The sequence below is a fragment of the Idiotropiscis lumnitzeri genome, chromosome 19, assembly GCF_059441095.1.
Source record: "Idiotropiscis lumnitzeri isolate Australia: NSW breed Sydney's pygmy pipehorse chromosome 19, RoL_Ilum_1.0, whole genome shotgun sequence".
Classification (NCBI taxonomy): Eukaryota; Metazoa; Chordata; class Actinopteri; order Syngnathiformes; family Syngnathidae; genus Idiotropiscis; species Idiotropiscis lumnitzeri.
In genome coordinates, this window is record NC_142409.1 from 10,846,154 (window position 1) to 10,858,809 (window position 12,656).

The window sequence follows — 12,656 nt, forward strand, 5'->3', positions numbered from 1 at the left end:
CTTACCTGGGTCCAAGAAGTTCAGCAGAACATTCTTTACGTTTTCGCAACTCTGCCCTGGCAGGGTCGGACGAGTTTTCCCCGATGCCGCTCATCCTCACTGCATATCAGCCTCTGTAAATAAAAAAAAATAAAATTAAAAAAAAAACAATTGGAAAAAAAAAGGCCACTGTTATGGCACAAGTGTGGAAACGAGAATTGAGAATATTCTTTTTTGGATTGTTTTTTTCCCCCCCTTCAGTTTTAGCAGTTTTTCAAAGCGGTAACCCAACCAGGACTTGATCGGCTGCATGATCACGTATATTCTGCACAAACTACTCCACAGCAAGCCTTCATGGTAACACAAAAAAAAAAAAAACTCGTCATGAACCAGGGAGCCCTTATTTATTCATTTATTTATTCAAACTCTCCAATTCATAGTTTGCCGTCAACAACCTCGCGACCCCCCCTTGAGGGGAGAAAAGACGGCTTTCCCCAGCACACGTGGTGTCGGGATGCACTCCAGCCGCGGAAACATGACAAGCGCACATGCTTGCTTGCCGACTCCTCCTTTATTACATAAGGCGGGACAGGCAGCACAATATAGAGCAGATGTAGCGTAGCTTAGGAGAAGAGAGAAAGAGAGGAGAGGGAAAAAAAAAGAAAAAGAAAAACCAACGCTTCTGGCCTGGAATGACCTACTTTGGAGGCAGGAGAAGGTGAGGAGGAAGGTGTGGATGACAAATGACTTCAATGCCATGTTCAGCTTGTTTAAATTACATTTTTTTTTTTTAAACTAACCTTCCCCGACCATCGGCTGAGGTGATGCTTTTTCTTTTGATGACGACATCAGATATTTGGTTGTTAAACTCTTAATGTCTTAAGTGACACCAGTTATTCCTATTGGTCGTCCAAGTTACCATGGCGATTCAGCCACTGATTGGCCACGCCCCATTCCGCCAGGGTTGGATACGATTGGGTGCCTCGTCATCTCTCCTTGACATGACAGTAACGGCGGGTCACTGTATGTCGGAGACCGACACGAGAGGGGCTCCCACGCACGAGCGAGGCACGTCTCAATGACGAGGCAGCCAGACAGTCTGCACGGGGCCGAGTCCGCCGGTGACGACGAGAAACCTGGCCGACTGGACTACACAACCAAAACCCATTTACCCATCCACTCATTAAACATAAAGCGCAGAGGTGCCTTGAAACTCAAAATTCATTCGTGTCATTGCTTATTCCGTATCTGAGGTATCACCATAACCGACGCGGCACGACATATCTGGAGCCGTCGTGTCTAGCGATAGGCAAGGCGACGAGGAGCGAGACAAGGAGCTTGGATTTCAGCGGAGACATTTTGATTCGCCTGCGTCGCACTTGGGGTGTTGAAGTTGACATTGGGGAAAAATCTCTGCACCGCAAGGAGCATGGAAATGATTCACTGATCGCTGCTGGTCGGGCTGCATAAGCCCAAACAAACAATTACAACACACTGAACAAGCGTCACGATTGGCTGACTGTCTCTAGTTGTTGAATGTGTCATATTTAACACATTTACTTTTATTTGTATTTTTTTTTACTTAAACTTGCATTTTAAATATTGACATCCACACTTATTTTTATAGTTTACCAAATCTTCTCACGGCCGAATTAAGCCCACTTGCGGGCCCGATTTGGACCGTGGGCCGTATGTTTGACACCCCTGGCGGCTTGACGATAGGGAAAATTGATGTTGAATTTATCGATTTGGGTTTGAACAGTTTGTGAGACGCTCCATCCTCTAAGCGCTATCACACAGCGTGAGATAACCCTGCCGGGAGGACAGCCGACATTCTAAACTGAAACGACCCAAGATCATCAATGAATTCATTGCTACGGGAGGCGTGCCTCGTCGTATCTGGTTTCTGAATGTGCCACTGTACTCGTGGGAGATAACATCTGAACAAAATGGGGCTGTCATCTTACGCAACGTTCTGAGAACGTGGTCAAAGTGAAACATTATCAATAATAAACGATATTGATTGTGCGCAATCGCAACGCTCTGCGGGTTTATCACTTCCAGCCAAGCGTCATATGTTGCAGCCTAAGATTCAGCTGATACCACTGCACTAATTAAGCTCAGAAGCATGCAAGGCAAGCTCACTCTTTGTATAACGTGCAGTAAAGAAAAAGATTAAGCGGCACCTCTGTGATTACACAGACACGCCCGGCGTGCGATGCTTGGAGAGAGCTCGACCGTATTGAACGCCATCAAAAAGCTACATCGGAACGAGGAGACCTAGCAGGAAGAGCCACCGCGGAAAACAACGCATGTAAAACCTGCCTCAGTAAAACTCAGAAACACTCCTCATCGCCGACAGCTGACGTTACCTTGAAGCAGATGTTTTGACGCAAGGTTGGGGTCGAGGGGTCAAGGAATAGAAAGCTGAAGAGGACGCTTACCATTCAAGATACGGAGAGAAGAAATTTGAGACCTTAATGGTGTACAGTGGTGCCGAGCAAGTTTGGCAAATAGTGAACGTCCACCAATCAAAAAAAAAAAAAAAAAAAGCCGTAAAGCTGTTTAAAGTCACTCTCAGTTGACGTTTATTGCCAAACTCAGCAAATGACTTAGCTTAATGCTAACTAACAATGCAAAACGCCATTGACATGCTAACGGTTAGCATTAATAGTCACGGTTTTAAGCACCACTGTCAGCCAAATTTGGGATTCACCGGAAAAAAAATTATATCTGCCTATTTTAGGTAGAAAGCTTTGCAAAAAAAAAATTCCAAGAATATGACGTCCTCGTTTCCATGAAATGTTACAAAAGCCTTCAGAGTGGTGATGGAGATTTTAGGAAACGGGTTTCTGCGCGCAACATTGCGGACACGCTCTTGCACAACAGTGAAAATGTCAAGCAAGAAGCGAAAGGAGAAGAAAAGCTTTGTGGTCTTATCTGATAACTAAAGAAGCCATTATGAGCCCCCCACCCACCCCCATCCCCCCCCCCCCCACATCACCTTGGTTTCAGTGCGCAGAGTCCCTCAGGCCATCGCTGCGAGACGACAACAACATCAGGAAAGTGCTAAGCATCGTCCACTTCTGCAAGCTGAAAGTGACAAGAGAAATGAAAATGAATCGACATGTTTACATTTATCTAAAAAAGCAAGACAGTTGGGGCGCGGAATAAGACGGGAGCTCGTTTTAGCCGAGGATTGTTACACGTGTGCAAAAGTGTCGGTACCCCCTCGGTAAATCTTTCTTTGCAATCTCCATCGCTTCCTAACAGCCGATTGGCTGCTACCCAATCAGATGGTGCTGTGGGCGGGTCAATCTACTTCTGCAGGCAGGGCCACCAGCACAGGAGAGAGAGAAAGAGAGAGAGAAGTGTGCGGCAGCGAGCCAACATGAACCAGCTTTTAATTTATCGCCGTTGAAATAAATATCGGCCGTGATAATCGGTCTGCACCAGACAACACGGTGACCGCTTGTCACGCTTTATATAATCCCAAAAAACGCAGCAACATCGAGACTATGGCGCACAACCGGGATGGTATTAGACAGATTTTGCACCAGATACGTAGCTCTACGTTTTCACAACCGTCTCACTCTGTTTTCATTGTGCGTTAGCATAAAAAGTGTCTGCAGGGTCTTTTCATTTCCCGGGAGGGCTTGAAAATGACTCCGTGTGTGCCTTTCTAATCACGGCACACAATTAATTAGACACATGGAGAAGTCATGTTCCCCTTTAGATAATTAGAAAATACAACTTGCGACCGATGTGAGAGCTCTGCAGGGCTTTTTGGATACCGTTATTGTGCCAACTAATCAAGCGACGCCTCTCGTTATAATTCCGCATTTCTCAGCCTTCCTCTTTTCACTTTCCTGCCAAGCGCTAAAGTTCTCATCGTGCGGCGGAATTTCCTCTGAGCTCTAAGGCCGTCACATGCTCGTGCCTGATCGGTGGATCGAGTGACAGGACAAAGAGAGGGTGCGGGGGAAAAAAAAACAAAAAAAAAAACACACGCACTAAATCAACCAAGCAATTTGCCTCCTTGGGAGGTCGAATCAAGGCGGGAACGCTGCGAGTAAGGATATTTGGCAGAAAAAATAAAACTCATATGCTGCATGATTACAAAGCCATAAAGTCACTTCGAACAGCGTAAATAAATAAATGTAGCCTGTGAAATGTGAAAACGGCTCCAAGTGCGTCTGAGCGCAGAGTTGGAGCTGCCAGCCGTTCGTCTTCGTCGAGGCTTTGACACCCAGTTTGGGATAACGACGCTAATGAGCGAGCTAATCAGGTTGAGGCGGGACAAAAAGGGGGTGAAGGGATCACGCGGCACAAAGTGAGCAGGTCACAGCGGGGCTAAACGCCAATGGAGCCCCGACCCGCTGCCTTCAAAATGACCCACTGATGGCCTTCAATTCAATAAGAATGAAAACACCTGATCTAATTGCTCCGGATGAGTCACGCTGAAGGTTTTCTTAAGATCCGCAAATGAACGGCAATTGAGAGGAGATTGAATTTACGCAGGCAACACTGCAAAGACGCCTTCCCAAACTTCTCCCTGATTTGATCACGACTGCAACTTGTTTTAGGATTTACCAAAGATCAATGACAACAGTGTTCCTTTTGAAAGAAAAAAAAATCTTCCTATTTTGATCACTATCGCAACCCATTTTGGCGGCAAGCAAGTTATTCCTCGGCTTGTCGTAGCAAAATCTTTTTTTTATTTATTTTTTTAAAAAAAGCAAACTTCCAGTTACCACCACAACCGTTTTAGAAAATAGGTAAAAAAAAATATAATCATTTCAATAGTAGTGATTCAAATATTTACAAAATTAATCATGATTAATATTATTTATTTATCTTTAAATCGAGCAGCCCTAGTTGCACACTTCAACTCTTTCAGGCAGCAACTCAATGCGTCTTTTGTTCGCAGTTGGAAAATCAAGTCACAGAACAAGAACGGGAGATTCATTAAATAAATGCACATGACAAAAGCAACCACAAAATGTCCATTGTCTGAAATTTTAATGTAGTTTATAACCCCCCCCCCCAAAAAAAAAAAAAAAAAAAAAAAGAATTGTCGGGTTTGTTTTGTTTCACAACAATGACAATAAATTTCACTTTGCTTGAAAATGCAACTATGGAGGATCAGTGCTCACCGCGCTGTTATCTGCAAGTGTAAACACGGAGTGGAAGGGGTGGGGTGGGGGGCTTGGGGGCAAAAGCCTGACAAACAAGTCTTTCAGCTCTGAATTTCAACCGAACTTTGTCTCCCGGGGCCCTAACAAACTCAGAAGCGCATTCTTGATAACACCCGGGCGCTCAGACGCGCTCACTGGGAGGTATTTATAAACGCGTTGACGCCACGCCAGCGCATTTCAACGGCTGCCTCTGATGGAGACACCGACTCGTGCCAGGTGCCGGCACATCTGTTGCTCCCGCGGCGGCGACCTCAGTGACAGTCAACGGCGGTCGTGTGCGCTATCGGGAGTCGATATAGCGGTGGCGCCAAAGTTCAACGCAATCCTTCTGGCGCAAGCTAACGGCGCGATCTTCCGTCTGGTCAAACGGACACAAATACGCCACGCTTTGTCACGGGAGATCCAAATGAAAGTCTTTTGTCCTCCGGAACAAATACAGGCAGTAAGTAGACGCTCGTCTTGTGATCAGTCAGCACCTCAACTGCCGAGCTCTTTCTTGTCCGTGTCGGCCGCCATTTAATGCCTGTGACAGTTTACGCTGAATGAGACCCAGTCAAGGCCCGAGGCTGTACAGTGGCGGGGAGGGGAGGGGAGGGGGAAGGGGGCGTCAGCTGACACAACTATGTCACTGACTTTATTAACTCTAAAGCCCGAGACAATCCTCAAGAGTGGGACACAATTGTAAAATATTTCGCTGGAGGTAGATGGCATCTCAGGCATGACTTTAAAAGCGGCGGCATTCGCTGATTAGAACCTGACAGAGTAACATGGAATTGGACCAGACAGTGGAGGGAAGGGGGTGGGGAGGGAAAAAAAAAAAAAAAGCTCTTTCACTTGCTTGCCATTTAACTGGAGGAAGTCCCACGTTGAAAGAGACCGACAAGCGGGTCAGGTAGACCCGATGACTAAGACGATTTAACCTTTTGCGGGGCAAAGCGATCATAGTCGACATGGGACTTTTTTTTTTCCCTTTTCTTTTAGGGAAATAACTGATTCTCAGCAGCATTACGCTTGTGCCTTTATTGTGGTACGCTAAAAGAAAGACTTTGACTTTATAGCATAAACCACAACCTGGAATTTAAAATTTAAAAATTACAGTTCGGTTGTATTTAACGTCTATGTTCAACACATTTACATTTCAGCTTGAAAAATTATTTTCAAACATTTATTTTGGTAGAATTTTTATGGCGCTTTTGCTACGGATTTTACAATACAGTACATTGTTTTTTTTACAACAGTCATTTTATCGTTTTAATAGCCTTCAAATGTAAACGTGTTCGGAAGTGCGAATATGAACAGTCGCCACGTTACGTCTTAGCAGCGAGTACATTTTTCATCAAGTCTATCCGGAATAGGACATAAGCAGACTGCGTGTTGATTTATGGATCATATTCACGCGAGGTAATATCTGATTAGCGCAGTATGGAGAAACGACACAAAGAAGATGATTCAGTTCACGGACCCCCTGCAGCGGCGAGGAAGAAAAACAAAAAAAAACAACAGTCAAGACGGCGACCGACGATGCGGGTCAGCGCGGGAACACGGCTGACTCAGCAGACGGTCGGTCAGTGTAATCCCGACAAAAAAAAAAATTTAAAAAATCGGGTAAACCCAAAGAACTCGAAACTGCCGCCTCATATTCCGGCGTAGTCATGACGAGCGGGTGAGAAAAAGGCCGCGCCGCGTGTGCTGCAGCTACCTCGGCCCTGCCTACCGCGAGTTGCCGTTTATTCCGCCAGGTTGTTATTTTGGACGCTACACGACCGAGTTGCACCGGGCCAAGTCCGGTGGACGAGCTGGCCGAATGAGCTTTTTTTTTTTTTTTTTCCCACTTTCTCCCCCACCTCCCCCGTGCCAAGCACATGCTAGCACCCAGTAGCACAATCACACTGAGTACAACCGACACGGAAAAATCTTGTTAACTGCTGCTTGGTTTGGCTTGAAAGCGAGATCATTTATTATCAGTGCCCCTTTCACACAGCTTTAGCAAGTTGGGAATTTTTGCTCGGTTGCAAAAAGCGAGGTACCGAGCTCCCTTTTCTCGATTCGCCGTCTTGTGTGACAGATAAAATACACGACCGAGGGTCAGTCAACTTGAAAAAATTTGCCTGCTTCGTACGTCTTATCAAGTCCGTTTCACACGGCAACCCGGTAAAAAGTGTCTTTGAAAAGGTAAATATTGAATGGAGATTTGAAGTTAAGGTACGAATTTGACGGTTTTGGAAGCCGCATAAGCGCCTTTCAACACGCTGCTGGCTTTTTTTAGTCGGTGTGCGCGTGTGAAGGGGGGTGACCCCCCATTTGCAAGTGTACCAAGCCCCTTTCAACACCTCGTTTTTTGCTGATTCTCTGTGCTGTATGAAAGGTACTGCGACACAAAGGAGAATTGGAGTCAACCAGCACATTTGTATCCACCAAAGCCAAGTTTTTTCACAGGTCACCACCCTGCGTGAAAGTTTTGTTTTGACTCGCCTAGCAGCCTCCAAAACCCCGATGGTGTGAATCCGAGTAGCAAGCCCCTTTGACACAACCCATTCAAGGCTTTTTTTTTTTTGTTCCTGAATCCAAAGGAGAGAGTCTAGTATTCATTTGCAGGCGCTGGTATCGGGCGTAGCAAATGGCTCTGAGGTCTGGCACACAGCTGCCTCGTTAGCGTCATGTGCCCTCTGTTCATATCAAAGCGACCGCGGGCACCTTCTTAGCCACGAGCTGGCACATCCAGCGGTATCATTTAACTTCGGATCAATACGCACTCGGCAGCGGCTGGCCTACATCGGCGCGGCGCTTCGAATCGCAGAGATGCCAGAGTCGGTCGGTGGCGCGGTATCGCGTTACCGCTCGTGCCTTTTATGAACAATTCGGACGGAGGCTGAGGATGAGAATTTAAATTTTTTTTTTTTTTAAAGGACAAAAGTGTTTTTTTTTTTTTTTGTTCGTCCCTTTAATATTCCCTAACCGGGTCAAGTGCCCACATACGCCCATTTCACTGACCGAAACACGAACTCCACCTCTTACATCCGATTGCTGCGTCATACATTGTTGCGCAACACATTTGCGGCACAAAACTTGACATCAGGTTTGTTCCGCGTAAGCGATAGGAGATTTGAATCCCATTTTAGGGACTAAAATTTAATTTAAAAAAATAAATATACAGTATATTCAATAAAATGTGAAAAATTCAGTACATTTTTTTTGTAAGATCAACACACTGTGGTAACCTGTAGTTAAAATCGCTCCACGTAAGCTTGCAATTTTTGCTGATTTGTTCTGACTTTCACATGAGATTAAACTCCAAAGCCAAATTCCACACGCGTTTTATTCTGATGATGCATCTCAACTTCATCTCTCCCTCCTTAGCAACAAACGACACCCACTCCCGATCCCGGCAGATACTGTAGACGGATGGGCGGCGTAGCTGATTCCAGGTCAGTTAAAACAACACAATGACGGAACGCCTCGCAGCGCAGTGGGGGTAAATAGTCTCGCTCCTCCTCCTTGGTGACGGCGTCCCATCAGCCATTAGTCTCCCCTCCCTCCATCATGTCGCTACTGTAAGCCTGGCCATTACCCCCGCGGCTCATCCCTCACACCCACCCAGGACCTGTCACACGGCTGTTTCCATGGCAACGCCAACGCAGAGACAGGAGGGTGAGGTGCCCGAGCTGATATCAGCGGGAGGGAGGGAAGGGAGGAGGGAGGCATCCTGTTGCAAAGACACTGCGGACCTCAAACAAGGACTGATGGACGGATAAGCTAACGCAATAAGCCTCGCGGTGACTGCTGGTTGTTTACCGCTAAACAGCCATGACTCCATATACTTGCGTTGCGTTTATATTTTTGGTTGAGTTGCAAATTGACTGCCATTTTGTATTGCGCATTACCGCCACCTACAGGACAGGAGGTGACATTAACGGACGTGCTAATTATTAATTGGCCAAGCGAATCATTTAGTTCACAATTGATCACAATGTTACCTCGGAGTAGTATAAAGACGTTCATCATTACTTTTCCGCCTGCATTCATCAGCCAATCATATTGCAGGGGTGTGTGTCCTGCCTAGAACTCAAGTAGGATTCACATGGTTAGGTTGGGGCCATAATTCAACAAATATGTATCACGTAAGTCACGTGATTGGCAGCAATAGAAAATGCCTTCGATAAAATGTTTGATAGAAGAAAAAATAAAAATAAAAATCAGAAAGCATACCCCGACGGCAGCATTTTGCGTGTAAACCAACAAAGAAGAAACAGCTAAAGCAAAGACTCGGGCGTGCGTCATATACGGAACGAGAGAGTGGCTTAACTTTGTTCATTTAAATGACTCAGTACAATAAGATGATATTATTATTATTACGCTTACAAGTTTATTCTTGCACAAGTAAAGCAGTTCTCCGCCTCTGACGTGCTACCGCTAGTGGTAGCCATGGCTGACGCTCGGGCATGGCACTCCAAGCCAAGATTAGGCAAGTCAAATCTGAATGAACATTGGCAATAATGTGTCCGCTAGAAATATCAAGTAGTCCGAAGACGCTTGGTCAACGCTAATGCATGCACTGCAAGAGAGTTTTAGTTGAGTCCACTCACATCGTATGAACATTGAATGAGGGCTAATGGACGGGTGTCAATAATATTGCTTTGGGGGAGCCTCAAATGCAAAGAAGCTTTAATGCGCTGGTGGAGGTAAAACGTTTGCACATTACACAGCAACAGTTAAAGGTAAACAAAAAAAATAAATAAATAATCGATTAAATCTGAGTTCATTTCATCTTTATATTGACCAGTTTAGCTTTTTCAAAGTTACATTGACTTCTTTAAGTTTTAATATTAAACATTATATTGCTGCTGTCCTGTGACGGAAACCCTATTAACATTTATAAATAATAAAAAAAAAAAAAAATCTAAACTCGCGAGCGGGCACCATTAAGCCCCAAGTCCAACATGAATTGATGCTAATCATTTCCTATGTTAGCATTAATCTTATGCTAAAGGACTAACGGCTTGTTTAATTTGGCAGTAAACCGAGTGTCTACATGATGAGAGCACTGTGTGAGCTTAGGAATCGAGCAAAGACAAAAAAAAAAAAAAAATGTCAGCTTGCACTGGAGAACAAAGGTCACACGATTACAATATCAGTCAGGTGATGCTACAAAGCCTTCTAATCACAGGGCAAGGGACACGGACTACTTATAGGTCATAAAATACACTTTTGTTTCAAATTAACCACGCATTGAAGGAAACACACAGAAGCCTCGATTACCTCTACAAGAAGTTTGGTGGTGAGACAGAAAAATGAGAAATTTTGCCTGCAAATGCCAGCGACGGTATCTGGTGTGTAGTATAAAATATTTCATGGAGCGCGACATTTGCTTTTAACACAACAGGACAGGAGCGTGGTAAATGTCACACCACAGTCCTGGAATTGTGGAATTCCTAAACTTCAACCCCTCATGTACCTCGATACAACCGCCGAAGCCAACAAATTAGTTTGTCGACTTCAAGCCCACCATTCAGAACCAAACATTCCAGTACTGAAATTCGTAAACCCAACTGTACTTCAACAGCAGTTACGTCCACCATTTTGCAAGCTTAGCAGAATACGCCCGCCCCCAATTCATATGCCGCTTCTCTGTTGACTTGCACTAGTCTGACAGAAGGCTGCGACTCCTTTCCATGCCGGCAGCTGTGCAACATGTCATGTCAAGGAACCATGTCAGTGATGTGACAGGAGGGCCGGCGTTTCGTCAGGTGGGCACGGGGAAACCGCTTAACCTGTTCGCCGAGATGCATTCCGCCTGCATTAGTGGCATTGACAAGTCACTGCAAAAGACAACTGTGTGTGTATAGCCGAGAACCAGTCAAGCAGGAGGCCCGAACACAAGGACAATAATCCCCTGCATATTCACAGTTTACTATTCACAAATGCATCAATTTCAGTTTTTCTGCTCGTTCAAAAACATAAGATGCCACCAAAACCCGGTCTAAACATAAAGTAACCAAAGTAGGATGATAATTTGTGCCTACATATGTTAAAGCAACTAAGGTGACTTAAAGCTATGAGCTAATTTTGGTCAGGGTTGTTAGTGGAAATCTCAAACATTTGCAAATCATTTGTTCTTCAGCTGGGAAATTATATCAAAAAGTTCCATCCCGATACATTGGGGTATATTTATAGCACGAGCTATTAATACGGGAATTTATAAAAGAACGAGTGCATTAATTACTCGCTCCTTCCCGGTGAATAGCGGCATTACTGGGCACGTCCATTTGAGCACTCACAACAAAGCGAAAACGTGAGTTGCACAGCGAAACCCGCATGCCGCGTCGAGCCACTTTTGGACAAAACCCTCACACTCGCTCGCTTTAACTGTTGCCAAACTCTTTAACGCCATCGCGACTGGCAGTACGGCTCCCCTGGTACAATTCGGCTGTGATTTCATCAAGTTCCGAGATGTGAATAGTGGCAAAGAATATCGGGAAGAAAAGGACATTTCTAAAGAGACAAGCCATGTAGCTCGTTAGCATGCTAACTACGTTCGCACTGACCCAACTTCGTCTCATACTCGCTCGCTCAGCAAAAAAATAAATAAAAAAATAAGTACATTTGTCGCCCACATAACGGTGAACATTAGCCACACGTTGTTTTTATAAAACACACCGTTGACAAAAAATGGTCATAAAGCGCCTGTAAGCTCGCCCTCTCAAAGCGTTTTAAATTGAGTTCGCGGGGCAGATAAAAAACACACTATTGACACCAAGAAGCTAACAAGCTAAGCTAAAAATGAGCCAGAGTGCGTCGCGCTTAGACGACCGAGATTGACGAGCGAGTGGCGGCTGTGGAGCAGGAGGAGGAGGTGGTGGTGGTGGGGCTTGCTGGTACCGGGACTCGTCGACGGAAAAACACCAAAATGCCCGCTTACGTGATAACGCTCCAGTCGTCCGTCCTCTTCGGGGTTAGATTCCGTGCGTCACGGTCTGAGCTGACCTTCGCGAAGGCGGCGGTGGAACGACGTTAGCGTTGACTAACTGTGCCGCCATGTTACTGCTGCGAGTCCGCAAGCCACCGCTGAGTGTTTATCTGGCTGGTAGCTATGCTAGCTTTTTTTCCCACCCACCCCTCCTCCTCGTCCTCTTCCTCCCCCACACCAAAGCGCATCACGGTGCTCCTCCGGCAAGCTACGACCGCCACCGCACGGTGGTCCTCCAGCGACCCCCGCCTCTCTTTCATCGTTATTCGCATGATAGTTTTGGTTTATTGTGCTTGCTGTTTTTGAGCCGCAATAGCTACTTCAGTGGTCGTCCATATGTTAGCGTAGTTAAAAATGTCTCGCAAGTGCGTTTTAAAACAATAAAAGGCATGTTTTACAAACACTTATTTTCTTGAATTAAATTTTATTAATTAAAAAAATGCTTTCTGATGGGACTAGCCCACATTTTCACTTAATTTGCTGTCAATCATCCGTTAAAAATATTTTGCTAAAAT

The 12,656-nt window shown here is 45.3% G+C and overlaps 1 protein-coding gene across 3 annotated transcripts in view; it reads right to left on the minus strand.

The window, feature by feature from the left end:
* ncoa2 (nuclear receptor coactivator 2) overlaps positions 1-12,294 on the minus strand; it is a 35,294-nt gene extending 23,000 nt beyond the window's left edge. For 2 of the 3 annotated variants that reach the window (XM_088283069.1, XM_088283068.1), the window contains exons 1-3: positions 12,094-12,293; positions 2,984-3,072; positions 6-113 (exon numbers count right to left, since the gene is read on the minus strand). In XM_088283069.1, coding sequence (XP_088139195.1) covers positions 6-94 — 89 coding nt within the window. In that variant the 5' untranslated portion in view covers positions 95-113; positions 2,984-3,072; positions 12,094-12,293. Of the gene's footprint in view, positions 1-5; positions 114-2,983; positions 3,073-12,093 lie in introns of all 3 variants that reach the window. The other variant, XM_088283067.1, reaches the window with a different exon arrangement.
* Positions 12,295-12,656: the final 362 nt, after the last annotated feature.